Source organism: Oncorhynchus masou, chromosome 7, assembly GCF_036934945.1.
Source record: "Oncorhynchus masou masou isolate Uvic2021 chromosome 7, UVic_Omas_1.1, whole genome shotgun sequence".
Classification (NCBI taxonomy): domain Eukaryota; kingdom Metazoa; phylum Chordata; class Actinopteri; order Salmoniformes; family Salmonidae; genus Oncorhynchus; species Oncorhynchus masou.
This window is the reverse complement of record NC_088218.1, coordinates 18968614-18996050: the sequence shown is the minus strand read 5'-3', so window position 1 is coordinate 18996050 and position 27437 is coordinate 18968614. Positions and strand designations below refer to the sequence as shown.

General features: G+C 44.0%; 1 protein-coding gene across 1 annotated transcript; it reads left to right on the top strand.

Annotated features, from left to right (window-relative positions):
* Positions 1 to 27437, top strand: LOC135543458 (ATP-binding cassette sub-family C member 4-like). Its single transcript, XM_064970736.1, has 30 exons — positions 1 to 301; positions 2056 to 2166; positions 3738 to 3858; positions 4009 to 4233; positions 4859 to 4948; positions 5699 to 5862; positions 10876 to 11001; positions 13286 to 13535; positions 14307 to 14414; positions 15111 to 15200; positions 15590 to 15781; positions 15902 to 15996; positions 16100 to 16186; positions 18248 to 18344; positions 18588 to 18797; positions 19475 to 19612; positions 19741 to 19778; positions 19882 to 19988; positions 20149 to 20295; positions 20468 to 20547; positions 20661 to 20811; positions 20890 to 21009; positions 21158 to 21268; positions 21421 to 21521; positions 22448 to 22795; positions 22935 to 23024; positions 23148 to 23320; positions 23895 to 24000; positions 25446 to 25580; positions 25773 to 27437. The coding sequence occupies exons 1-30, from the start codon at positions 228 to 230 to the stop codon at positions 25857 to 25859; spliced, it is 3972 nt and encodes a 1323-aa protein (XP_064826808.1). The 5' UTR covers positions 1 to 227; the 3' UTR covers positions 25860 to 27437.

Here is a 27437-nt window from a genome sequence, read left to right as displayed (position 1 = left end):
TAGCGCGTGTCGTGCCACAGCACAATTCCGACTCGAGATCAGTGATTGGCTTTACATAATTATCACATTTTCTATTGGCTGTCTGTCTAGTAATTTAGTACCATGTGCGTGAAACTATGTTACACAACAGAAAATAAAGTTACAGTTTTGAAGAGTGGAGGTGGCGAATTTGTCCTACCGCACACGTGGACGTTAGCTAAGCCTTTGAATAGTGCCAGCAGGGAAATATGGAACCGGTAAAAAAAGATGCGAAGACGAATCCATCAGCAACAGCTAATCTTTTCTCCCAGGTATTCTTCTGGTAAGTCAGCAACCTTCGCTGCCGGGTCATTGAAATGAAGCTGAGCTAGGCTCTACAGAAAGTCGTTATAGTTTTTACTGAAAGTGTTACTATTAGGCTATTCGAAAGATCTTCAGTCAATTTTAGTTTGAGAGGTTAAACGATTAGCTGTTTAATTAAATGAGGTATAACGTGATAATGAACACGTATAACTTAAAAAGCACTAGTCTGGTTTATTACACAAAGTGCGTTTTACCCATGTAATTCCATGGTTTCCCCCACTGTGAAATCACAATTTCCGGTTGATTCATAGTCTTGGATTATGTATGGTGCCAAATAAGATTCCAGTAATTTATGAACCAAGAATATTGTTTGCGCAAACTAGGCTATTAATCCCCACCCTGTTTGTTTCGGATACACTCAGAGGTAAACCTCTGCGAGAAGGGAAAGGATGAATGCCTCATTTTGAATTGAATGAGACAATCTGTGCCTTATATTTACATTAAAGACGCGCTCCAGCAATTTTTGTTGTTGACTTTTCCAGTTGAAAAACAATACCCCACCCCACGTATAAAGACAGTAATGTACAAATGGGTAAAACAAAATATTTTGAGCAAAACATTTTTTTTTCGGTGCAAATTAGCTAAAAAGGAGACTGGAGTAGGTATTAAAAAAAAGTTTGCTAAGGCATTTGCTGACAATTTGTACATTTTACATGCACAGTGCACACAGTTGGGTACTCAAGCATTTGCAATAAATGTTTTTTACAAAGACATGCTACCAGTAGGCCTATGTCACAAATAGAGTAGATCGTCTACTGCAGTGGTTCCCAAACCGCGAGGGGTCTCCTGTAGAAGAGGTAGTGGGAGATGAGGAATAACCAAAACTTTAAAAATAAGTTGTAGTAGTATAATGCACAAGGTGCAATTTTGAAATTGGGTAGTGCATCAGCAGTTTTCCCTCTTGTCATTGCAGACCTTAGAGCTATTTATAACTTGTCAGAAATGTCCAGGTGATTATGAAAGTAGTGATCGGGAAAAACGATAGCTACATAATGAGGATATTATTTTTGATCTATCGTTTTGACTATCCCAACATTATTTTTGTGCTAGTTTGCTGTATCTGTACCATATCTCCAGTATTCCCCCCCCCCCTTCATAGCATGTTCTCTATCTTCTTTTTAAATAGGGAGTCAATTCATTTCACCACTTTTTTTTCCCCATGACAGATCAAAACTCGTTTTCTCATAGCTCTCTCTTGTCCCTCTGCAGCAGACATATGGTGAGCAATATGTTTGGAACATTGAATCACAATAAAATCGCAGCATTGAATCACAATGCATATCGGCACGTAAGAATTAGGATAATATTATATCGTGAGGTCCCTGGTAATTCCCAGCCCTAGATGAAAGGGGAGCATGAGTGAAAAAGTTCAGGACGCACTGGTCTGCTGCAGCGTTTCCCAAACTCGGCCCTGGAGCCTCCCGGAGTGCACATTTAGTTTTTTCCCCCTATCATTACACAGTGAGTCAAAAAACTAACTCAGCATCAAGATTTTATTATTTTGAATCAGCTGTGTAGTGCTAGGAAGAAAAAGACTGGAAACAAAACGTGCACCCATGGGGGCCCCAGGAACGAGTTTGGGCACCCCTGGTCTAGTGCATGCATTGCCCTGCTCATCCTGAATGTAACACTACATGTATTAAACACTTCTCTTCATCTCTAGCTCTGTTCTCTTCCCCTTTTCCATATATTCTCTCTTCCCTTTTTCATTAGCTGGCTAAATCCTTTGTTCCGCATTGGATACAAACGAAGGCTAGAGGAAGATGACCTGTACAAAGTGCTTCCGGAGGATGGGTCTGAAAGACTGGGAGAGGAACTACAGAGGTATGGCACGTATAATTTTGAACCAAGACAGAAGTGGCCTGATGAATTGTGGTTAATTAAGCCCAAACATCACCTTAAATAAAACGTAATAGCGGAATCGCCTTCAAACAGTTGCTTATCACCCACCTGAGGATGTTTATCCCACCACTACTATACACTAAGCATATCATGAAAGCCATATCCTTTTGGCTGTTTACCCTTTGATAAATGGGTGGAAAGGAGTTGTGTCATTTAACATGTCCTTGTTAATATTTTACATGCTGCCTGTCTTGTCTGCTTTCAAGGACCGTTATAGAATGACTCAATAAAAGGAAGCATGCATACCCTCCTGTAAATGAGGGGAAAAATAAACAGTGTTTCAGCATTTCACCAAGACATTGTGAATGTTCACCTATCCAACCTGGCCTCAGGGAGATTTGTAGGATTTGGAATGTACACTTGTCTCCCTCCATTTAGTATAGGTTACCTTACAAAATGTAATAACTATTGTACCACATCATACATATTGGATGACTGAATGTATCAATCATCTTGGAGGACGTATAGTATTATACATCTTTCTCTGGGACTGGGCTTCTTGTTGCGTTGTTAGTATTTGTGGCTAACGTTAGTGGCTAAAGCAGCAGGTTAGGAGTATTTGCTTAGCAGGTATGGAGAATTTAAGTTGAGGTTAGGGGAAGGGTTGGCTAAAATGCTACAGTTGTCCCCGACGTGACTAAAACATGCAACCTTTGAGTTGCTGGACAGACCCATGCTCTCTGACCTACTTTTGTTTCTGTCTTAAGTAACCAGACCATTATTCTATTCGCAACGTAGCATATCATACTAAAGGGAGGTACACAAATGTAAATAACATATCCTATGTTTGTTAAATGTGGTCATGCTGATCAATCCATTGTCTTTAACTAAACAGGGGTGTCAAACATTGCAGGGGGTCCATTTTGGCCCAGTTTGAGTAATATAAACTATTTTAAAATGTAGTTTTTGCAGGGAAAACAACCTCGGTATATTTTAAAATGACAAATCAATGTAGTTACTCAGGACTATTTAAAAGTGTTCCATGTGTGATCTGGTGACACATTGGTGTGTAATTGTTGTTGTTTTATATTATGAACCTTGAGTGAGTTTCTTTGAGTTACACATTCATACTCTAAGACTCAGACAGAGCAATGGATGCAAACACTGACCATCCATGAGGTCGGAATTATAGTTTTAACCATGTTTTGAAGATGTATAGTGTTTGCTTACAATAACATTGTTTAGACACAGTGGAGTAAAACAAGCTTATTTTGTGTTGTGATGGATTAAGACAGTTGAACTACGCTCACAAATCAATGGCTATATAATCATTCATTTAAATGTAAAGAAATGGATGTACCAATCCTAGATTGCCCCTTTAAGGGTAATTGTATCACCACATGATGCAATGCAGACTTGAACATCCAGGTACCTATAGGGATACCTTGCGTCGTCGGTCCTCGCCTCCTCAAAACTCATTGGTGAGGACGTGAGAAATCAAGTCATTGCAACTGAGATTCTCCCAAAGTAAAATGAAAGCCATCTCTCCACAGTCTTTGGGACCATGAGGTGCAGAAGGCTGCCAAAGATCTCAGGCCTCCCAAACTCACCAAAGTCCTGATCAAGTGCTACTGGAAACCCTATGCAGTGTTGGGGATCTTTACTCTTATTGAGGTATGTAGAAGAAAAAACACGACCCGTGTAAGACTTACTGGTACCCTGCTAGAGAATGAATGATATCTTAGCCATATGTTTTATATATCAAGCTGTGGATTCACCTCATATCCTCTGTATTCTCTACCTCTTCTCTTGTTCCCCCAATAGGAGGTGATTAAGGTGATCCAGCCAGTGTTCTTGGGAAAGCTGATCCAATACTTTGAGAAGTACGATCCTGATAATATGGACGCACTGTATGAGGCCTTTGGCTACGCTGCTGGTGTCTGTCTGTCCACTCTGATCTTGGCTATCACGCATCACCTTTACTTCTTCCACGTCCAGAGGACCGGCATGAAAATGCGAGTAGCCATGTGTCACATGATCTACAAGAAGGTCAGTATAAGAGACACATGCCTACAGACTTTTTTTTTTTTTTTTTTAAACATTTTTAACTGCTTTTTTCAAGGTTGTATCTGATGTCCTGAACTTGAACTTGGCAGACTAAAGGATGAGCCACCCTCCCTCTAGGGCACATGTCAAACTCATTCCAGAGGGCCAAGTATCTGTGGGTTTTCGCTCCACCCTTGTACTTCATTGATGAATTATGGTCACTGATTAGTAAGGAACTCCCCTCACCTGGTTGTCTAGGTCTTAATTGAAAGGAAAAACCTGCAGACACTTGGCCCTCCTTGGTTTGAGTTTGACACCCCTGCTCTAGGGCAGTATTTCCTAACCCATACGTTTCACTTTTTTAAATCTAAGCTTGCACACCTGATTCAATTAGTCAAGGGGTTGATGATTTATAGAGTAATTCAATCCGGTGTGCCAGTTTAGGGCTACATAAAAAATGTGAAACAACTAGTGGTCCCTGAGGACAGGGCTGGGAAACCCTGCTCTAGGGTATGACTGCCTTTCCAACCTGACATGTAGGTATTTTCTTCTTCGTATTGTGACAAATGACCTGGTCATTTATTGAGTTTGCAATAATTAACTTGGTAATGTATATGTCTCCCCATAGGCCCTGTGTCTCAGCAGTGCAGCGATGGGAAAAACAACCACAGGCCAAATAGTGAATCTGCTATCCAACGATGTCAACAAGTTTGATGAGGTATGAACCCTGTAATGCATTGTTTTTTTGTCACTTTGCATATTGCTGACTTAGTGTATTAGCAACAGTAGAAAAAGCTGTTGAAAATGAACCTATAATTTTAAGACCTTTTGATCCACTGTGCAGTCAGACAGACCCAATCCAATATCAGCTGTGTTACTTCAACCCTGGAAGTCGCACAAGGCTGACTGAGTTGTTAACCTGCATGGTGCCAGTCAAAGTAACACTTGAGTTTTTAAAGTACAGTACTGTGCATTTTGATAAAGGTCAGAGTCACAGGCTTCTCCGGGCACCTGTCAGACATATTAACATTTTGACTTGTTACTCCAGTGTTTCCCAATCCTGGTCCTCCAGTACCCCCAACAGTACACATTTTTTATTGTAACCCTGGACAAGTGCAGTTGAATTCAGTGACTGAAACATCAAACTGCAGTGTAGATGAAGCAGCCATGTTATAGATGTAACACGGGGGTCTAGAACACGGGTCTAAAACTCATGGCTTGTGGGCCACATCAGGCCCATAAGTTTTTGTTTATTTTTTTATTTATTTTACCTTTATTTAACTAGGCAAGTCAGTTAAGAACAAATTCTTATTTTCAATGACGGCCTAGGAACAGTGGGTTAACTGCCTTGTGGTGGCCTGCTGGAGGGAATTTGAGACAACTGATGTACCATAACCTCCCAAAATCCTGTTCTTGTTTAGAAACACTCACCCTATGAGTTCCAACACATGATCCCTCTTGGTTACAGGTGACTATTTTCCTGCACTTCCTGTGGGTAGGGCCTCTCCAGGCGGCGGCCGTCCTGGGGCTGCTGTGGGTGGAGATTGGCCCATCATGCCTCGCAGGCATGGCTGTCCTCGTCATCCTTATGCCAACGCAGACCATGTTTGGAAGGCTCTTCTCCAAGTTCAGGTAACACACAATGTAGATAGGAGTCTGAGCTTAAGATTTTTCAAAACACGCAGGGAAGTCAGTGAGTGCCTTTTCTTGCCCAATATGAAACCCAATGAACATACCAATTGCTTTACAAATTGATCTTTGGACTGCATTTATGATGTGTAATGATTATCCCTAGAATAGACCATATGAGAACATAATCCTAACCCTAGTGTTGAACATTTTTTTAATTTCACCGTTATTTAACCAGGTAAGCTAGTTGAGAACCATTTTTCATTTACAACTGTGACCTGGCCAAGATAAAGCAAAGGAGTGCAACAGAAACAACAACAGAGTTACACATGGAATAAACAAGCATACAGTCAATAACACAATAGAAAAATAAGTCTATATACAGTGTGTGCAAATTAAATGAGGTAAGGCAATAAATAAGCCATAGTAGCAAAGTAATTACAATTTAGCAGATTAACACGAGTGATAGATGAGCAGATGATGGTGTGCAAGTAGTGATACTAGTGTGCAAAAGAGCAGCAAAGTAAATAAAAACAATATGGGGGATGAGGTAGGGCTATTTACAGATGGACTATGTGCAGTGATCGATTAGCTGCTGTTTAAAGTTAGGGAAGTCTCGAGCTTCAGCGATTAATTCCAGTCACTGGCAGCAGAGAACTGGAAGGAAAGGTAGCCAAAGGAGGTGTTGGCTTTGGGGATGACCAGTGAGCTATACCTGCTGGAGCGCGTGGGTATTGTTATCGTGACCAGTGAGCTGAGATAAGGCAGAGCTTTACCTAGCATAGACTTTTTTTTTTCATTTATCCATTATTTTACCAGGTAAGTTGACTGAGAACACATTCTCATTTACAGCAATGACCTGGGGAATAGTTACAGGGGAGAGGAGAGGGATGAATGAGCCAATTGTAAACAGGATTATTAGGTGACCGTGATGGTTTGAGGGCCAGATTGGTAATTTAGTCAGGACACCAGGGTTAACACCCCTACTCTTACGATAAGTGCCATGGGATCTTTAATGACCTCCGAGTCAGGACACTCGTTTAACGGCCCATCTGAAAGACAGCACCCTACATAGGGCAGTGGGATATATTTTTTTTTAGACCAGAGGAAAGAGTGCCTCCTAGTGGCACTCCAACACCACTTCCAGCAGCATCTGGTCTCCCATCCAGGGACTGACCAGGACCAAACCTGCTTAGCTTCAGAAGCAAGCCAGCAGTGGTATGCAGGGTGGTATGCTGCTGGCACTTACAGATGACCTGGATCCAGTGGGTCTGGCAACGAATATGGAGCGAGGGCCAGCTGACTAGAGCATACAAGTCACAGTGGTGGGTGGTAAAAGGGGCTTTGGTGACAAAACAGATGGCACTGTGATAGACTACATCCAATTTGCTGAGTAGAGTATTGGAAGATATTTTGTAGATGACATCATCGAGGATCGGTAGGATAGTCAGTTTTATTAGGGTAAGTTTGGTGGCGGCGCCAGTGAAGGTCGCTTTGTTGTGAAATAGACAGCCGATTTCTAGATTTGATTTTTGGATTGGAGATTTCTGGAAGGATAGTTTACAGTCTAGCAAGACACCTAGGTATTCGTAGTTGTCCACGTATTCTAGGTCAGAACCGTCCAGAGTAGTGATGCTAGTCGGGCGGGCGGGTGTGGGCAGCGAACGTTTGAAAAGCATGCATTTGGTTTTACTAGCGTTTAAGAGCAGTTGGAGGCCATGGAAGGAGTGTTGTATGGCATTGAAGCTCGTTTGGAGGTTTGTTAACACAGTGTCCAAAGAAGGACCAGATGTATACAGAATGGTGTTGTCTGCTTAGAGGTGGATCGGGGAATCCCCCGCAGCAAGAGCGACATCGCTGATATATACAGAGAAAATAGTTGGCCTGAGAATTCAACTCTGTGGCACCCCCATAGAGACTGCCAGAGGTCTGGAAAACAGCCCCTCCGATTTGACACACTGAACTCTATCTGAGAAGTAGTAAGTGAACCAGGCGAGGCAGTCATTAGAGAAACCAAGGCTGTTGAGTCTGCCGATAAGAATACGCTGATTGACAGTCGAAAGCCTTGGCCAGGTTGAAGACGGCTGCGCAGTACTGGCTTTTATCGATGGGGGTTATGATATCGTTTAGTACCTTGAGCGTGGCTGAGGTGCACCCATGACCAGCTCGGAAACCAGATTGCACAGCGGAGAAGGTACGGTGGGATTCGAAATGGTCAGTGATCTGTTTATTAACTTGGCCTTCGAAGACTTTAGAAAGGCAGGGCAGGATGGATATAGGTCTATAACAGTTTGGGTCTGGAGTGTCTCCCCCTCTTCAAGGGGGATGACCGCGGCAGCTTTCCTATCTTTAGGGATCTCGGACGATACGAAAGAGCGGTTGAACAGACTGGTAATAGGGGTTGCAACAATGGCAGTGGATCATCTTAGAAAGAGAGGGTCCAGATTGTCTAGCCCAGCTGATTTGTACGAGTCCAGGTTTTGCAGCTCTTTCAGAACATATTCTATCTGGATTTGGGTGAAGGAGAAGCTGGGGAGGCTCGGGCAAGTAGCTGCGGGGTGTGCGGAGCTGTTGGCCGGGTTTGGGGTAGCCAGGAGGAAAGCATGGCCAGCCGTAGAGAAATGCTTATTGAAATGTTCGATTATCATGGATTTATCGGTGGTGACCGTGTTACCTAGCCTCAGTGCAGTGGGCAGCTGGGAGGAGGTGCTCTTGTTCTCCATGGACTTTAGTGTCCTAAACCTTTTGGAGTCAGAACTACAGGATGCATATTTCTGTTTGAAAAAGCTAGCCTTTGCTTTCCTAACTGACTGTGTGTATTGGTTCCTGACTTCCCTGAACATTTGCATATTGCGGGGACTATTCGACACTATTGCAGTCCACCACAGGATGTTTTTGTGCTAGTCAAGGGCAGTCAGGTCTGGAGGGAACCAAGGGCTATATCTGCTCTTAGTTCTACATTTTTCGAAAGGGGCATGCTTATTTAAGATGGTGAGGAAATTACTTTTAAAGAATGACCAGGCATCCTCGACTAACGGAATGAGGTCAATATCCTTCCAGAATACCCGGGCCAGGTCGATTAGAAAGGCCTGCTCGCAGAAGTGTTTTATGGAGCGTTTGACAGTGATGAGGGATGGTCGTTTGACCGTGGACCCATAGCGGATGCAGGCAATGAGGCAGTGATCGCTGAGATCCCTTTGTAGGGCAAGTTGGTCAGGATGATATCTATGAGGGTGCCCATGTTTACGGATTTAGGGTTGTACCTGGTGGTTTCCTTGATAATTTGTGTGAGATTGAGGGTATCTAGTTTAGATTGTAGGACTGCTGGGGTGTTAAGCATATCCCAGTTTAGGTCACCTAACAGAATGAACTCTGAAGATAGATGGGGTGCAATCAATTCACAAATGGTGTCCAGGGCACAGCTGGGAGCTGAGAGGGGGTCTATAACAGGTGGCAACAGTGAGACTTATCTCTGGAGAGATTCATTTTTAAAGTTAGAAGCTCAAACTGTTTGGACATAGACCTGGAAAGTATGACAGAACTTTGCAAGCTATCTCTGCAGTAGTTTGCAACTCCTCCCCCTTTGGCAGTTCTATCTTGATGGAAAATGTTGTAGTTGGGTAATTAAATCTCAGAATATTTGGTGGCCTTCCTAAGCCAGGATTCAGACACGGCAAGGACATCAGGTTTAGGGAGTGTGCTAAAGCCGTGAGTAAAACAAACTTTGGGAGGAGGCTTCTGATGTTAACATGCATGAAACCAAGGCTTTTTCAATTACAGAAGTCAACAAATGAGTGCCTGGGGACACGCAAGGCCTGGGTTCGCCTCCACATCACTTGAGGAACAGAGGAGGAGTAGGAAGAGAGTGCGGCTAAAGGCTAGCAAAATTGGTCGTCTAGTGTGTTGGGGACAGAGAATAAAAGGAGCAGATTTCTGGGTGTGGTAGAATGGATTCAGGGCATAATGTGCAGACAGGTATGGTGGGGTGTGGGTACAGTGGAGATAAGCCCAGGCACTGAGTTGAGTGATAAGAGGTTGCATCTCTGGACATGCTGGTGATACTGGGTGAGGTCACCACATGTGTGGGAGGTGGGACAAAGAAGGTATCTGAGGCATGTGCAGTGGGACTAGGGGCTCCGCAGTAAACTAAAACAATGATAACTATCCTAAACAACAGTATACAAGGCATATTGACATTTGAGAGAGACATAAAGCGAGGCATAAAGCAATCACAGGTGTTGATTGGGAGAGCTAACTAAGACAACAGGTAAGACAACAACAGGTAAAATGGCGATGAATTGGCAGAGAGGGTCGGTTAACTACACACAGGGCCTGAGTTCGGGGCTAGGGCCGACAGATAAACAAAGGTAAACAAAGTGGAGTACGGGGATAAATGAACAGTCCAGCAAGCATCAGCTATGTAGCCAAGTGATCATAGGGTCCAGCGGGGTAGTCGTTGCTACGCTAGCATGCGGGAGACACGGCACCATGTGAGGGCCTAACCCTATCGTGGACCATGTGAGGGCCTAACCCTAGCGTGGACCATGTGAGGGCCTAACCCTAGCGTGGACCATGTGAGGGCCTAACCCTAGCGTGGACCATGTGAGGGCCTAACCCTAGCGTGGACCATGTGAGGGCACAATTGGCTGTCTTGTCAATAGACCAGGATTGTCTAAGAGATATATATATATGTGTGTGTATATGTGGTCTTTTTTAACCTAATGCAGGGATCATCAACTAGATTCAGCTGGCTGCGGGATGATTTTTTTTTTCTTGAGCAGATGTTCAGGGGGCTGGAAAACGATTAAATTTGTGGACTGCAAATTGGCTGCAGGAAGCACAAACAGATATATTTGACTAAATCATAGTAATTTCAAACATTACTTACATTTGTATACAATCATATGTATCTTTCTATTATGCTTGGGAATACTTTGGAACAGATTTCCAAAAATAAAATCGCTGGGGGTGAGGGTTGAGGAACCCAGACCTAATATGACTGTCCTTTCCTTGCAGGAGTAAAACAGCAGCCTTGACAGACAATAGGATACGCACAATGAATGAAGTGGTGTCTGGAATCAGGATCATCAAAATGTATGCCTGGGAGAAGCCCTTCTCAGCACTGGTCAATGATGTCAGAAGGTAAAAAAAAAAGTATAACATTGAAGCTTTTGCACGGATCCCACTGCACAGAACAAACTCAATATTGAGATATTGTTACTGTAATAAGGCTTAACAATCGCTATTGTCCAAAGCCAAATGTGTTTATTTCAAGAATTCTGTTATCACCCATGATTCATTTCCGCTGGTTGTTCTGTTTTAACCAAAGACCTTTCTCTTCTTGTAATTTTTCTGTCACGACGAATCGACACCAACAATAGCTTCTTGTGATGTAACAACGTTTATTAAGGAAACTGTCAAACACACTAACTACATTGTCTCTTCTGAGGGTTTGTCCAGACATTTTAGATAGACTCAATGCATTGTCTAGATAATCTTATCTAGTACTTTGTGCCAAAGTAACACTGACACAAATGTGTAAGTTATACAAACATAGAGATGGCAGTCAAATCGACTAAAATCCTAGTAATTACCACCCAAGCCTCATGAAAAGGGTTATACTGGGGTATTTTGAAATACCCACGGTATGATTTTTCAATACTTATATATATTTATTTCTCTCAGTGGCCAATTTATTAGGTACACCCGTCTACTACCGGGTCAGACCCCCCTTTTCCAGAACAGTCTGAATTCTTCGGAGATTGGAAACTTTGCTCAATTAGTATCAAAGGACTTAACGTGTGCCAGGAACACATTCCCCACACCATTTCAACACCGCCACCAGCCTGTACCGTTGACACCAGGCAGGATGGGGCAATGGACGCATGCTGTTTACACCAAATCCTTTCTCTACCATTGGACCAGGCAATGTTTTTCCACTCCTCAATTATCTAGTGTTGGTGATAGTGTGCCCATTGGAGCCACTTATTTTTTTTAAGCTGATAGGAGTGGAACCCCGGTGTGGTCGCCTGCTGCAATAACCCATCCGTGTCAAGGACCGACAAGTTGTGTGTTCCCAGATGCCGTTCTGCACACCGCTGTTGTACTGCGCCGTTATTTGCCTGTTTGTGGCCCCGTGTTAGCTTGCATGATTCTTACCATTCTCATTCGGCCTCATCAACTAGCTGTTTTCACTCACAGGACTACCGCGGACTGGATGTTTTTTTGACAGTCGCACCATTCTCGGTAACCCTAGTCACTGCGGTTTCTGAGATACTGGAATCGGCCCGCCTGGCACCGACGATCATACCACGCTCAGAGTCTCTTGGGTCACTTGCTTTGCCCATTCTAACGTTCAATCGAACAGTAACTGGATGCCGGTCTGCCTGCTTTATATAGCAAACCATGGCCACGTGAATTACTGTCTGTAGAAGCTAACCATTTTTGTGAACGGGGTGGTGTACCTAATTAAACTGGACACTGAGTGCAGTCATCCTGCAGTCGTCTTGTGCACTAAGTTAATAGATAAAGCAGATCGTGTTCTTCATTTCGCCTGTTTTGATTATGAAGCACTTCCCCAAAGCAGCTGATTGAGCCAATCATGGTATTGTTACGACCCTGGGTTTATAAGCGCGGAAATCGACCCTGCCGCACGTGCATGCTTTGGCGGCACAGTCGACAGCGCGCCGGACCTTGGGCTCGAAGGTCGAGAGTTCGAGACCTGCTCCCTGCTGTTTCATTACAGTATGTTTGTTTACAAAGAGCACACAGAGTTAACGACTGTTGTCCAGCGCAAGAGAGGTGAAGTTCAAGTTACGCTTGAAATTCACAACTGTTTGCCAGCTAAATATCTTATAGCTAGCTATACGTTTAACTTTTAATTCGCTCCAACTCAGGGATCCGGCTATGTATTTGGTTTCCTAACTTGCTAGCTAAGTGGCTAGCCTGCAAGATCAAGCTTCTTGGTTACAGCAGAGACGATAAATCCCCTCCTGGATCAAGAACCCTGCTGTCTAATATATATATTTTTTTTTACCTTGATTTTACTAGGCAAGTCAGTTAAGAACAAATTCTTATTTTCAATGACGGCCTAGGAACAGTGGGTTAACTGCCTGTTCAGGGGCAGAACGACAGATTTTGTACCTTGTCAGCGTGGGGATTTGAACTTGCAACCTTTCGGTTACTAGTCCAATGCTCTAACCACTAGGCTACACTGCCGCCCCGTGTGCATGCAACAAACCATTTAAAATAGTTGAACAGCTTTATGAGCTGGGGTGTCTGTCCTTGCAATTTGTTTATGTTGACTGGCACTTGTTAACAATTAGCAAGCGTCCGCTATGGGAATACGATAGTACTCTGTGGTGCACATCGACTTTCTGGGTTTGTTTTTGTTACGGAATGCCTCTCTCATCCCCCCCCTCCCTAGGAAAGAGATCTCCAAGATCATGTCGAGCTCCTACCTGCGAGGCCTCAACATGGCCTCCTTCTTTGTGGCCAGTAAGATCATCGTCTTCATCACCTTCACCGTCTACGTCCTCCTGGGGAACACAATCTCAGCCAGCCGGGTGTTTGTGACCGTGTCTTTGTACAGTGCCGTCCGCCTCACCGTCACCCTCTTCTTCCCCTCGGCCGTAGAGAAACTGTCTGAGACGCGCATCAGCGTCCGTAGGATCAAGGTATTACAATACATGTGAACTTCTTAAATGGTTGCATTCTCCGAAGGAGTTTTAGTGTTTATTTGTGCTATCATATGGTAATGTTTTCCTGGGAAGCACACAGTATCTGTATAGTTAATGCAAGGTAGAGATGCTATGACACATCGTCCCTTAAAAAGAATCCATGTGAAATGCAGATCTAAGCGCTGCTGCGGATATGAATCCCATTCTTGCCCAGTTGCTCTGGTTATTGTGCATTTACTTAATACATATGTCAACAGAGATAATGCATAATCTCTTGATGTGTGAACCATGCAATACCAGAGCTCTCCTGAAGTTGTGCAAGGCTCGTCTTCTGCACGTGTTGGCATCCGACAGTGCAGGTGTCGTCTCTGCGCTGGGTTCCTTTTTAGTTAATTTTAGATGAGCTGTCCTGACAGTTGCCTGGATGCCAATGTGAAACACAAGGCCCAGCTCTGGCTGATCCCCTAAGACTCGTATGTAATCATGTCACATTATCATGCTTTATGATCAGTGACTGTAAAATCATCATGGGACTTATCTGAGCCACCGCCAGGCTTTTCATTACTGTATGTCATCTGATTGTTCAAAGCCAGGGACGTAACAGGCATCATTGCAGTCAAGATCCTCAAGTTGTTGAATGTGTCATCTTGATCCAACACGATTGTAAACAAAGTCTCGGGTCCATCTCGATGTGGCAGTTTTGTTAACATAAGGAGACATGGCTGTATATCACTGTTGAACTCTTGGTGAACTATTGTTTCCACTCAGACTTTTCTCCTGTTGGATGAGATTGTGAAAAGCAACCATGGATTTCTCCAGGAGGAGAAGCAAGAGCCCTCTGTGGAAATCCAGGAACTGATTTGCTACTGGGACAAGGTGAATGTTCAACTACTGCCACCCAGACTCCTAGATAAACCTACAGTACTGTTTACTGCGATCACAAACACCTTTATTACAGCTTGATGCTACGTGTGTGTGTGTGTGTGTGTGTGTGTGTATACAGTGAGCTCAAAGTATTGAGACAGAGACAATTTTATTGTTTTTGCTCTCTAATCCAGCACTTTGGATTTGAAATTATACAATGATGGACATTAAAGTGCAGACTGTCAGCTTTAATTTCAGGGTATTTTCATCCATATCGGGTGAACCGCTTAGAAATTGCAGCACTTTTTGTTCATAGTCCTCCCATTTTAGGGGACCAAAAGTGTTTATAAACAAATTCACTTGTGTATTAAACTTGTGAGTCTACAAAAATTTTGGATGCATTTGCTGTTTGTTTTGGTTGTTTAAGATTATTTTGTGCCCAATAGAAATTAATGGTAAATAATGTCACTTATTGTAAATAAGAATAGAATATGTTTCTAAACACTTCTACATTAATGTGGATGCTACCATGATTATGGATAGTCCTGAATGATTTGTGAGGAAGGTAGCTCATACCCCCCCAAGACATGCTTACATCTCACCATTACAATAACAAAGCAGGTTAGCATTTGTATATTTATGCATTTTGGTGCTCACTCTTTTATAATAAAGTGTAACCTGAAATGACCCCTCTCTCGCTCTGTACAGAGTCAGGACGCCCCGTCTCTCCAGAACCTGTCACTCACAGTAAAGTCAGAGCAGCTCGTCGCTGTCATTGGTCCTGTGGGGGCTGGAAAGGTCAGAGGTCATGTTTCTTAGCTTGGTGTGGCAGCCTATTGCATCACTGTATGAGGACCGCCAACGTAGCGGGGAAGTAAGCCAACTGGAATATTTATTTGGCGACAGTGTGAATCAGATACCGGTTTTGCAGGATTTGTAAACATTGAGGTTTTCTCCTCTTACTGTGACATAGTGCCTGCCTTTGTGTACACTTGAGTGTACAAAACATTATGAATTCCTGCTCTTTCCATGACCGATTGGCCAGGTGAATTCAGGTCAATGCTATGATGCCTTATTGATGTTGCTTGTTAAATCCAACTCAATACTGGGAAGGTGTTCCTAATGTTTTGTACACTCAGTGTATGTTCTTATCAAGCTCACCTGTTCCCCCTTCACATTTCCCACAGTCCTCTCTGCTCAGCTCCATCCTGGGGGAGCTGCCTCACGACAAGGGGGTGTTGAAGGTCAAAGGTCAGCTGACCTACGCCTCCCAGCAGCCCTGGGTGTTCCCTGGAACCATCCGCAGCAACATCTTGTTTGGCAAAGAGCTCCATCCTCAGAAGTATGAGAAGGTCCTGAGAGCCTGCGCCCTCAAGAGGGTAAGACACACTGACTGGAGCTCTCATGGTATTTATTCTAGGAGTGTTGCAGTGGTTGTAATGGCTTTGTGTTCAATGACTGTTAACCCCTGTTGTCGCTGTTATCACTTCTGTGTTTAGGACATGGAGCTGCTGCCAGACGGGGACCTGACATTGATAGGGGACAGAGGAGCAACCCTCAGTGGGGGACAGAAAGCTAGAGTGAACCTGGCCCGGTAAGAATTCAGCTCCACTTCATACCAGAGTAGAAATGAGTTGAGGTACATTCTATAGATGAATATCCTCCAGTCTCTATCTGAAAGCCCTGTTGTGTCTCAGGGCTGTGTACCAGGATGCTGATATCTACCTGCTGGACGATCCTCTAAGTGCTGTGGATGCTGAGGTCGGGAGACACCTGTTTGAACAGTGAGTGAACCACAGTTTCAGCTAAACACATTTTTATTTTTTTTCTACATCTGAATAGAGTGATGCAATACAATAATCCACTGATAGGACTTTGCTCTCAGTACACCGTCTCAACATGACTGTAAAAGAGCAAAACAATAGAAAACACAACTGACTGGGCGATGAACTGACTTTCAATGAAATGATGTTGAACCAATGTTGAATTGATGTCTGTGCGAGCTCATCCATTTTTGCAGCAGCATAATCCTCACTCTCCTTGTCCTTTATAAGGGGTCACGGGGATTGCCACAGGGTAGCTCACCAAGTCTAAACATTGGCTAAGCAAGGAAATGACCTCATTGATCATGAGCAAAGTGTTCCTCTCTGTATGTAATACAGTGGATGAACTACTGACTTACTGAAGCATAAACTGGAATATGTACGGTACTTCCACTATTGTTCTGGGGCGTTATGAAGCATTCTGTTCCTGCTCCTGTCCCCCAGTCCAGCGGAAAGCCTGGAGTGCTCTATTCCTACCTCCCTGAGGTCTCCAGCAAAGCAGCCCTAGCCTCTGGAAGGCAGGCAAAGGAGTGGTGCTGCTGCCACTCAGGCACACAATGGCAACAGAGCCCTACTCTACCTCTTCCTGTCACATGACATGGTCGCCTGAAAGTGTTCATAATGGAACCAGCAGGGCAGTGATGAGCAGTGGGCTGCACTTTTACTGTGCAGGGCTCACTTTTACAAAAAGCTATAACGCTATTGAAACGTGTTCTAACCGTTGAAAGAGCAAATCTGTGTTTTTGGTGTGGATGTTGTCACAGACCCACCAAAATGCACGCATTTTGCGTACCAACAATGTAATTCTGTCCGTGTACACAGGCACGAGATCCCGGTTAAAAGTATGCAGAAATAAAAAAAAAAAATCCACTGAGTAAATCTAAAGTCCCGATTCTCGAGCTGCAACACAGCTGCAATACATCATTATTCGACGTAGCCCCTCCTGTTTGTTGTGATCCTGAGTTTGCCAGCTGTACGTAAACACATGGACAAATCCCTTTTCGATTCCCTGTTGTGGAAAGGTAAACACATTGTGTCAAGCTAACGTTAAGCGAACATAAGATGGACATTCTGTGGGCACTGAAGTGCCAGCAGTTCACTCGCATTTGTTAGTGAAAAATTTAAATGCAAATACGAAAAATAACTGGTCTCATTTGTGCGAGTGATACAACTAATGGGACGCATAATTAAATGTATTTTTTATTTTTTTACCCCTTTTTTCTCCCCCATTTCGTGGTATCCAATTGTTTAGTAGTTACTATCTTGTCTCATCGCTACAACTCTTGTATGGGCTCAGGAGAGACGAAGGTCGAAAGCCATGCGTCCTCCGAAACACAACCCAACCAAGCCGCACTGCTTCTTAACACAGCGCGCATCCAACCCGGAAGCCAGCTGCACCAATATGTCGGAGGAAACACTGGTTAGCGCGCACTGTGCCCGGCCTGCCACAGGAGTCGCTGGTGCGCGATGAGACAAGGATATCCCTACCGGCCAAACCCTCCCTAACCCTGACGACGAATAGAGTCTCTGGTGGCACAGCTAGCGCTGCGATGCAGTGCCCTAGACCACTGCGCCACCCGTGAGGCCCTATTAGTTGTATTTTCCACGTAATATTACGCGGATCACGCAACCTCATAGACTAACTGTAATTATGATCCATGCCACAAAAAAAATTCAAGTATAATCAAAAATTAACATCTTGACATTAAATGGAGTCGGGAGTTTAGAAAACTAGCGAACAGCTTTCAGATTCCCTTTGCGGTAGCCTACTTCCACGCTTATAAACCAGTTTGAGGTCTCTGTCGATGTGTTCATTTTGTTTAAAAAAAATGTTTTTGCTTTTAGTGTTGATTAGGATCCGTGTCTGAAAAGCCAATACTTGTGAGCTGGCCCTAGTGATTGGCCCTGTTTGATAGGTGACAATCTCCAATTTGCCCACATGAGTCTGGTACTCTGAAAAGTTGGACAGGGTTGGCAGGTCTGCTGTCATCTCAGACTGTCTCCATGTGTTTGTATGTCCAGGTGTATTTGTGGTATTCTGAAGAATAAGCCCCGCATCCTGGTCACCCACCAGTTGCAGTACCTCCAAGCAGCCAACCAGATCCTCGTCCTCAAGGAGGTGTGTTCCTTGCAGGGTTTAACATTCTACACATGCTTTAAGACTGCATAGGAGCACACATGCAATACCCTGTGCTTAAGTTAATGCAGGACCTGCACTGCAAGTAGGGGGGAGATGTGTTACCATGGGTTATACTGTAAACACATGTAGGAACACTTCTATAATTGCACAGAGACAACACTCATACATTACATACAAACTCCAAATGTTTGGTGGGGTGTGACTTTCGTGAGTCTGTTTCAGGGTCACATGGTGGCAAGGGGGACGTACAGCGAACTCCAGCGCTCTGGGGTCGACTTCACCTCCCTCCTGAAGAGGGAAGAGGAGGGGCCACAAGCCCCAGGGGCGGAGACTGAAAGCCGCTCGCCACGCAGCCGCACCCTCTCGGAGAATTCCGTGGTCTCCCACACTTCCTCCATACGTTCTGTTAAAGATGGAACTGAACAGCTTCCGGTGGGTCCCGCCCACTTCCAGTCCTTTGTTATAGTCGCCAGGAGCATTTTCACTCTGTGTCCCTGATGATATTTTGTAGAAAAGCAGTGAGTGAAGAAAAAGTTACCTGTGTTTGCTCTTTTTGTCCACAAGAAGGCAGTGCGTACAAACCTTTAGAAGTTTGCCAGACACAGCAAATTCCATCATACGTAATATCTCAGACAGCACTGACACGATTTTGACGACACTTGGGTGAATGATGTCTTGCCATAGAGATTCGGCATTTACACAATTTGGCCCAAGGCAGTATCTATAATAATAGACTGAAATGATTTAGTCACAGGCTATAACTCAATTTTGCCGAGAGGGAGAGGGGGGGGACTGCATCATTCGTGGGGCACAAAGTGTTTACTGTTGCCTTGTAATTTTAGTAGAAGCTATGCAAGCCACAGCAAAGTACATGTTGTACTTTCCTTAAAAAAAACAAGTTCATTTGTATCTTGTTGACATGCTCAGATTCCCCAACACAGGGGTTGTGTAAGTTCTCAACTTCCCTCGTGCTTGAACCTCTGCAGAGTTTCTCCTACACAGAGTGCACAGAATGACTCACTTAACATTGTTGCACAGATGTCATTTTATTTGCAGTGGCTTTAATGAATAGCCCCCATTAAATCCTATGATGTTTGTGTGCAATGCAGGCAGAGCCTGTCCAGACAGTAGTCGAGGAGAGCCGCTCGGAGGGGACCATCGGCGTCGGCCTCTATGTCAAGTACCTGAAGGCAGGTGCCAACATCCTGGTGTTGATAGGAGTTGTATTACTCCAGTTCCTAGCTCAGGTAATGACATCATAACCCCGGTACAACTACATGATCAAAAACAGAAGTAGTAGTGCGTGTGGAAGAAACTCAATCTGATGACGACTTCATTAAATGATATAGGTCTACTAATGTGTTTTTATGTGCAGGCAGGATACATTCTACAGGACTGGTGGCTAGCATATTGGTAAGACGTTTTAATTTCACTGTTCATTTCCAGTCATGCAACTGTCATGTTACCCTTTTAACATGCTGTTTGGGACTGTCTCTGTCTCCTCTGTGATTGACAGGGCAGGAGAGCAGGAGAAGCTCAACGTTAACGGCACTGTGACCGTCCAAAATGGTGTCAACGTCACTGAAGAGCTGAGCCTGGATTTCTACCTCGGCATTTACGCAGGTGAGACACCGTGGAAACCCTACTCTGGAAATTGTTTTGCTTCTCCTGGAATAGTGTCATGCAGGCTCTTTCTTCCTCCATAACCTTTGTGTGTCTGTCTGTGTTACAAAATGTGTGCTTCAAAATGTAACATCCTAAAATGGAAAATCTGTGTTTTCAGGTTTGACTGGAGCAACTCTCATCTTTGGCTTTGCCAGGAGTCTGTTGATGTTCAATGTGCTGGTGAAAGCTGCTCAGTCTCTGCACAACCGCATGTTCAACTCTATCCTCCGGACACCTGTACGCTTCTTTGACATCAACCCAATTGGTGAGCCATAAGCCATGCACAAACTGGAACATATAGGGAAAGATTTTCTGTTGCCACAGTTTTGTGTTGAGGGATGCTGTATTTGTGTTTACATGAGGTCAGACATAATCTATCTGTAGACAAAGAAAGAAAAGTCTTTAAATTCCTGGTGTTGTCTCCTCTTGTGTCCCAGGAAGAGTCCTCAACCGCTTCTCTAAGGACATCGGCCAACTGGACGCGGCCTTACCTTGGACCTTTGTGGACTTCATTCAGGTGAGCCACGACACATGTTGGCCCTGCATCTTCACAAGGTATTTACTATTCGATCACCAGTTAACCTGTTCCCTCTCCTCTGGTTATGTCTTTGGGGCTGTTTTCCTGAGTAGATATTCCTGCAGATCATCGGTGTGATCGCTGTAGCGGCCTCCGTCATCCCCTGGATCCTCATCCCATTGGTTCCTCTTGTCATCATCTTTCTGTTCCTGAGACGCTACTTCCTGCAGACGTCACGAGATGTGAAGCGCCTGGAATCCACCAGTGAGTGCCAGTGGCTTTTTAAAGTGTGTGTGTGTGTGTGTGTGTGTGTGCTCACAGTAATCATGTGTCTCTCTGCAGCTCGGAGTCCAGTCTTTTCCCACCTGTCCTCGTCCCTCCAAGGTCTGTGGACGATCCGGGCCTTCAGAGCCGAGGAGAGATTCCAGAACACCTTTGACACTTATCAGGATCTGCACTCAGGTGGTTCTCCTTTCAATGCTGCCTTACTTCCATTTTGTTTGTACAAGTACATTGGGTAGAATGTATACGTGTTCTTAAATATAATTCTCAAACAGTCTCCGCTCTGTTCTATAGGAATAAAACTGAATCAGTGTCTCTCGTTTCTCAGAATCCTGGTTCCTGTTCCTGGTCACCTCTCGCTGGTTTGCCGTCCGCCTGGATGGCATGTGCGCTGTCTTCGTCACCATCACCGCCTTCGGCTGCCTTCTGCTCCGAGACCGTAAGAGACAACGGCACACAGAGCCAACACAATTACAGTTAGCTGAAAGAGGCTATGAAAACTACAGCTTGTTTCCAGACCTAGAATAGAAATGATTGATTGAGCATTGGGTCTAACTAGTGTCCTGTTTGTTTCTCTTCTGGCCTTGTTAGAGGTGGAGGCTGGATCTGTAGGCCTGGCGTTGTCCTACGCTGTGACTCTCATGGGGATGTTCCAGTGGGGGGTACGGCAGAGTGCTGAGGTGGAGAACATGGTGAGACAACCCTGATATGTAGAGGAACACCTGTATTTACAATCAATCCCTTCCTCAGAGATGCTAAATGCTTTACAAACTCACCAGAGAACTTAGTCTGTAAATATGTTGATTGAGATGTGTAACCCAGTTCTCAGAACTACTAGTGGTGACTCTGAAACTGCCTCCTGGTCTATTTGGCCTTTCATGCTGGTATTCGTGCCAGGATGGAATGTTCATCCATAACAGCTCTTTCAAGAATCCAGCCTGAGGGATTTCTGAAGCTTCTTAATGCCGCTCTCTATTGTATGAAGATGTCCAGTTTCACGTTTTAACATACTGCACAAGTACAGTGGAATGCCTTTCTTGCAAGCTCTAAACCCAACAATGCAGTAATCAATGTAGTATTAAAAATAACAGAACAAAAACATGAGATATAGAAATAAGAACATGAGAAGTCAGTAAGCTATATTCAGGGTGAGTCAGTTCCAGTACCATATTTACAATGTGCAGGTGTACTGGAGTGATAGGAGTGGGGTAACTAGGCATCAGGATGTATGATAAACAGGGTAGCAGCAGCTAATATGACGATTGTATGTATTTGTGTGTGCAAATTGAGTGTGTAGAGTCCTGTGAGTGAGCATAGAGACTAAATTAATACAAGGGTAACTCAAATAGTCCATGTAGCCATTTTGTTAATTATTAGAAGTATTATGGCTTGTGGATAGAAGCTGTTCAGGAGCCTGTTGCTGTCAGACTTGATGCACTGGTACTGCTTACTGTGCAGAAGCAGACAGAACAGTCTATGGCTTGGGTGGCTGGAATCATTAATGATCTTCCTGGATGGTAGTGAGCTCACCCCCAATGATGTACTGGGCTGCTTAGAGAAGCCATGCTAGTACAAAAGCCAGGGCTGTTTGACATGGTGCTTTATTCACTGTCCTCAGATGACGTCAGTGGAGAGGGTGGTGGAGTACACAGAGCTGGAGAGTGAAGCACCCTGGGAAACCCAGAAGCGTCCTCCTCCTGAGTGGCCAAGCCAAGGCCTCATCACCTTTGACCGGGTCAGCTTCTCCTACAGCTCAGATGGACCTGTGGTCCTGAAGGACATGAAGGCCATGTTCAGGCCCAAAGAGAAGGTTGGCATCGTGGGCAGGACGGGTGCAGGGAAAAGCTCCCTGGTATCGGCGCTCTTCCGCCTGGCAGAGCCAGAGGGCAGGATCTACATCGATGGAGTTCTGACCTCCGAGATCGGCCTTCATGACCTGCGCCAGAAGATGTCCATCATACCTCAGGTAGCTACTGTTGGTGGGTTTTCTGTGGCTGCTCTGTCCCTTAGTCCTTCTGAATGTAGTAAAGGAAAGGCTTCTAGTTCAGATATGGCTCTGTTAGAGTTTAATACATGTTTCTGCTTGTGGCTCCTCTGTTCTGCAGGACCCAGTGCTTTTCACCGGCACCATGAGGAAGAACCTGGACCCTTTCAGCCAGCACACAGACGAGGACCTGTGGAACGCTCTCCAAGAGGTACTGCTCCTCAGACTCCTATTGATGCAGATAGTTTCGAGATATACTCTCACACATTTACATACAGGTTAATGGGCTTTTGGTGGCATCGGGGTCTTACTCCAGTAACTGTTTTCTCTCCAGGTCCAGCTGAAGTCTGTGGTGGAGGAGCTGCCCAATAAGATGGAGACGGTTCTGGCTGAGTCGGGCTCCAACTTCAGTGTGGGTCAGAGGCAGCTGGTCTGTCTGGCCCGAGCCGTCCTGAGGAAGAACCGCATCCTCATCATCGACGAGGCCACGGCCAACGTGGACCCCAGGTAAAGAGCTTCCTGTCTCACACACACATTGCCATGGAGAACCTCCCGTCTGCCCTTTAGAGCTAAGCAGCTGACATGCTTTAATGCTGCATTCATAGCCACGTGGGAAGGTGGTATTTACCACTTATGACTGGGAAAAATCCACTTGAAGTCCCCTCCAACTGGTAATTACTAGTGGGGAAATTTGTCTATCATTCCTGAGCTCTGACTTTTCTCACATGCTGACCTCTGACATCCTCTAGTAAGGAAATTCTCGATAAAAGCAGCATTTTTGGCAGTTAAATGAAACAGTAAAACCATACTTTAATAAATAAATAAAAGCAACTTACTAATATGGTTTTCGAACACTAATTTGTTTACAGGCATGATGGCTGTAATTTTAGTTTGATGCAGCCTATGGTCAATTAGCCACTCGTCTTTTCTCAATTAGTTGACTGCATCCAGCTGGTAATTACCAACTTCCCACTTGGTTATGAATGCAACACAAGACTGGGAGTTATCAAGTAGTAGAGGAAAGTGAGTGTTTCTTCCTCCCAGCTGAGTGTGTCCTCATCTGTCTGTCCTGGCTCTGTAGAACAGACGAGCTGATCCAGAAGACAATACGAGAGACATTCAGGGAGTGCACCGTGCTCACCATCGCCCACCGCCTCAACACCATCATCGACAGCGACCGCATTCTGGTGAGAGCGCTCCACAGTTACACAATGACCACCCAACTCGGGTACCTGTCTACTCTACAGTATTCTTTTGTTTTATATACAGTACCGTTCAAAAGTTTGGGGGTCATTTAGACATTATTGAAAGAAAAGCAAAAAAAATTGGTCCATCAAATTGATCAGAAATACAGTGTAGACATTGTTAATGTTGTAAATGTCTTTTGTAGCTGGAAACGGCAGATGTTTTTCAATGGAAAATCTACGTAGGCTTACAGTGGCCCAAACCATCACTTCTGTGTTCCAATTGCATGTTGTTAGCTAATCCAAGGTTAATTGATCATTAGAAAACCCTTTTGCAAGTATGTTAGCACAGCTGAAAACTGTTGTCCTGACTAAAGAAGCAATAAACTGGCCTTTAGACTAGTTGAGTATCTAGATTTGTGTGTTTGATTACAGGCTCAAAATGGCCAGAAATAAACACTTTCTTCTGAAACTCGTCAGTCTATTCTTGTTCTGAGGCTAATCCATGCGAGAAATTGCCAAGAAACTGAAGATCTTATACAACAGCGTGTATTACTCTGTTCACAGAACAGCGCAAACTGGCTCTAACCAGAATAGAAAGAGGAGTGGGAGGTCCCGATGCACAACAGAGCAAGAGGACCAGTACATTAGTGTCTAGTTTGAGAAACAGGCCCCTCAAGGCCTCAACTGGCAGCTTTATTAAATAGTACCCACAAAACACCAGTCTCAACGTCAACAGTGAAGAGGCGACTCCGGCATGTTGTAAATAAAAAGCCATATCTCAGACTGGCCAATAAAAAGAAAATATTAAGATGGGCTAAAGAACACACACTGGACAGAAGGCAAGCATCCCGGAGTCAACTCTTTACTGTTGACGTTGGAACTGGTGTTTTGCGGGTACTATTTAATGAAGCTGCCAGTGGAGGACTTGTGAGGCGTCTGTTTCTCAAACTAGACACTCTAATGTTCTTGTACTCTTGCTCAGTTGTACATCGGGGCCTCCCACTCTTTCTATTCTGGTTGGAGCCAGGTTGGGCTGTTCTGTGAAAGGAGACATTGTATGAGATCTTACGTTTTTTGCTGATGCTCCAGATACCCAACTAGTCTAAAGAAGGCCAGTTTTATTGCTTATTTAATCAGAACAGCTTTCAGCTGTGCTAACATAATTGCAAAATGTTTTTTTTAATGATCAATTAACCTTTTATAAACTTGGATTAGCTAACACAACATGCCATTGGAACACAGGAGTGATGGTTGCTGAAAATGGGCCTTTTAAATGTCTGATCAAATTGATGTTATTTTAATGGACAAAAACAAGGACATTTCGAAATGACCCCAAACCTTTTTGAACGGTTGTGTGCGTGTCCCCCAAGGACTTGTCAGGTCCTTTTTGTATCCCTAATGATACACTATAGATTACTTACTATATAACTTGACTCTGTTCCCAGGTTCTAGACGCGGGTCAGATCCACGCATACGACGAGCCCCACACCCTACTTCAGAACCACGATGGTATTTTCTTCAAGATGGTCCAGCAGACAGGCAGGCAGGAGGCCGTTGCCCTCCTGCAGTCAGCTAAACAGGTAAGTAGCACACTGACTCAACAGAGCATTTCTACTTTACTCTCCCACTCTGTTCTCTGCCAGTGAAATAGCTTAGAAATGTTCAAAAGTGACATGTTACCACACAGGGAGTTGTGTTCTTGTGCTTCCACCACATACCTCTGGTGTTTCGGGTTGGCATACACTAACACCGGTTGTCTCATCTTGATTCAGGCATACAATAGCCGGAGTCGTCCCAGTACGACCAACGGCGGGGTCGGCGCAGACGGCAACTTGGTCATCTTTGAGACAGCCCTGTAAGAACCTGGAGGAGGCTTTGACTATAGTTTAAAGCCTGGAGTACTGCTCCTCGGAGTCGGCTGGCACTGCAGTCCCATGGCATTCTCCAGTCTACAGAGATCAACAGTGCCTTATCACCCAGCAAAAACTACATGTTGGAAACTACATTTGGACAGGAATCACAACGGTTTGGTCCAGTTGGGGCTGAGTTGAGTTAAATCCACGTATGCAGTTGTAGGGATTTTTCCCCAAGCTAAAACAAAGTTGGGAAAGTACGTGGTGGGATAACACTAAATGTTAACTGTCCCTTATTTATTTTATTTATCATTAAATGAACATGCAGTAACCAATCAATCGATTTAAAGTAATAATCATCGAGACCCATGACAATTGATTGTATAATCGTGACTTGACTGATATTTGAGTCAGACTTGCGTATACAATTTACAAGGGCCAACATTTGAGGACTCTTTCCTTAGATTCAAATGTGGCCAATTAATATCTGATTTGAAAGTAAATACCTTGTAATGTAGTTTAGTGCTTTTATTTTTTGAAGCAGTTTTATTTTAATAATTTCTATATAAATCATATTTATTATAAATGTAATTTGTATTCAAAGTAAAAACATAAGTTTACCAAATCAATCTCATAAAGTGTCATTTTTGTTTTGTTATTGCATACTTTTTTTTTAAAGACTTATTTGCACCAGCAGCTCCAAATATATTTACTGCATCTGCTGTAGTCACTGCATCAATGTACCAAATAGGGTTTGCGAATGTCTTCTGAAACTCAATACTAGTAGTTTGAATATGAATCCCACTAAATATTTAGTCAAAAGGGCAATTTCTCAGGCAACAATGTTGCAAATACTGTCTGGGAGTGGCCTGAGTGGGAGGGGAAAACTGACAATTGGCAGAGAGGTTTGGAACACTCTTTCTTATTGGTCTATTGACTCATTTACCGCATGGTGATGTCACCATGGAAGCTCAAAACTCTATCCCAAAATTGCCTGAAATTTTAGCCTGTCTTTTCAAACAGCTCTTACACTACAAGGGCATCATCATTTTCATAATTTCATAGTATTACTCCAATAGTGTGGAAAGGTATATGAAACACAGGAAAATCATGTTTGACTATACTGGGTTAAGAAATGGTTAGTCATGTAGATTAGAAATGTGATTAGTGAGGAATGTTGGGTAATGTTGAAAAACAAGTCGCGCGCCGGATTCGAACTGGCAACCCAACCTAGGAAAATCACTTTTGACTGCACTGGGACTTGAAATGGTGTATACGGGAGCTTTTCTAGCTTGTAATTGACTGTATGTGCCTTTTTATATTCACATTGATCCTCATCGACAGGTCTTGTCAGATGAGTTTGCATGAATGAATATCACTTCTATTTCTGAGAGTGATGAATCTAGCCTTTAAAATCTGTAGCGCAGAAGATCCCCAGTATAGCATGATTGAAATGTAAAGGTCATTTCTGATTAAGCTGATGTGGTGTTTACATTGAATAGAGTCCCCATGCACGCTGGGAAATTGAAAGGCAATTACGCCATACGGATTAAATAAAGCCCCTAATCAATTTGTTTTATACCA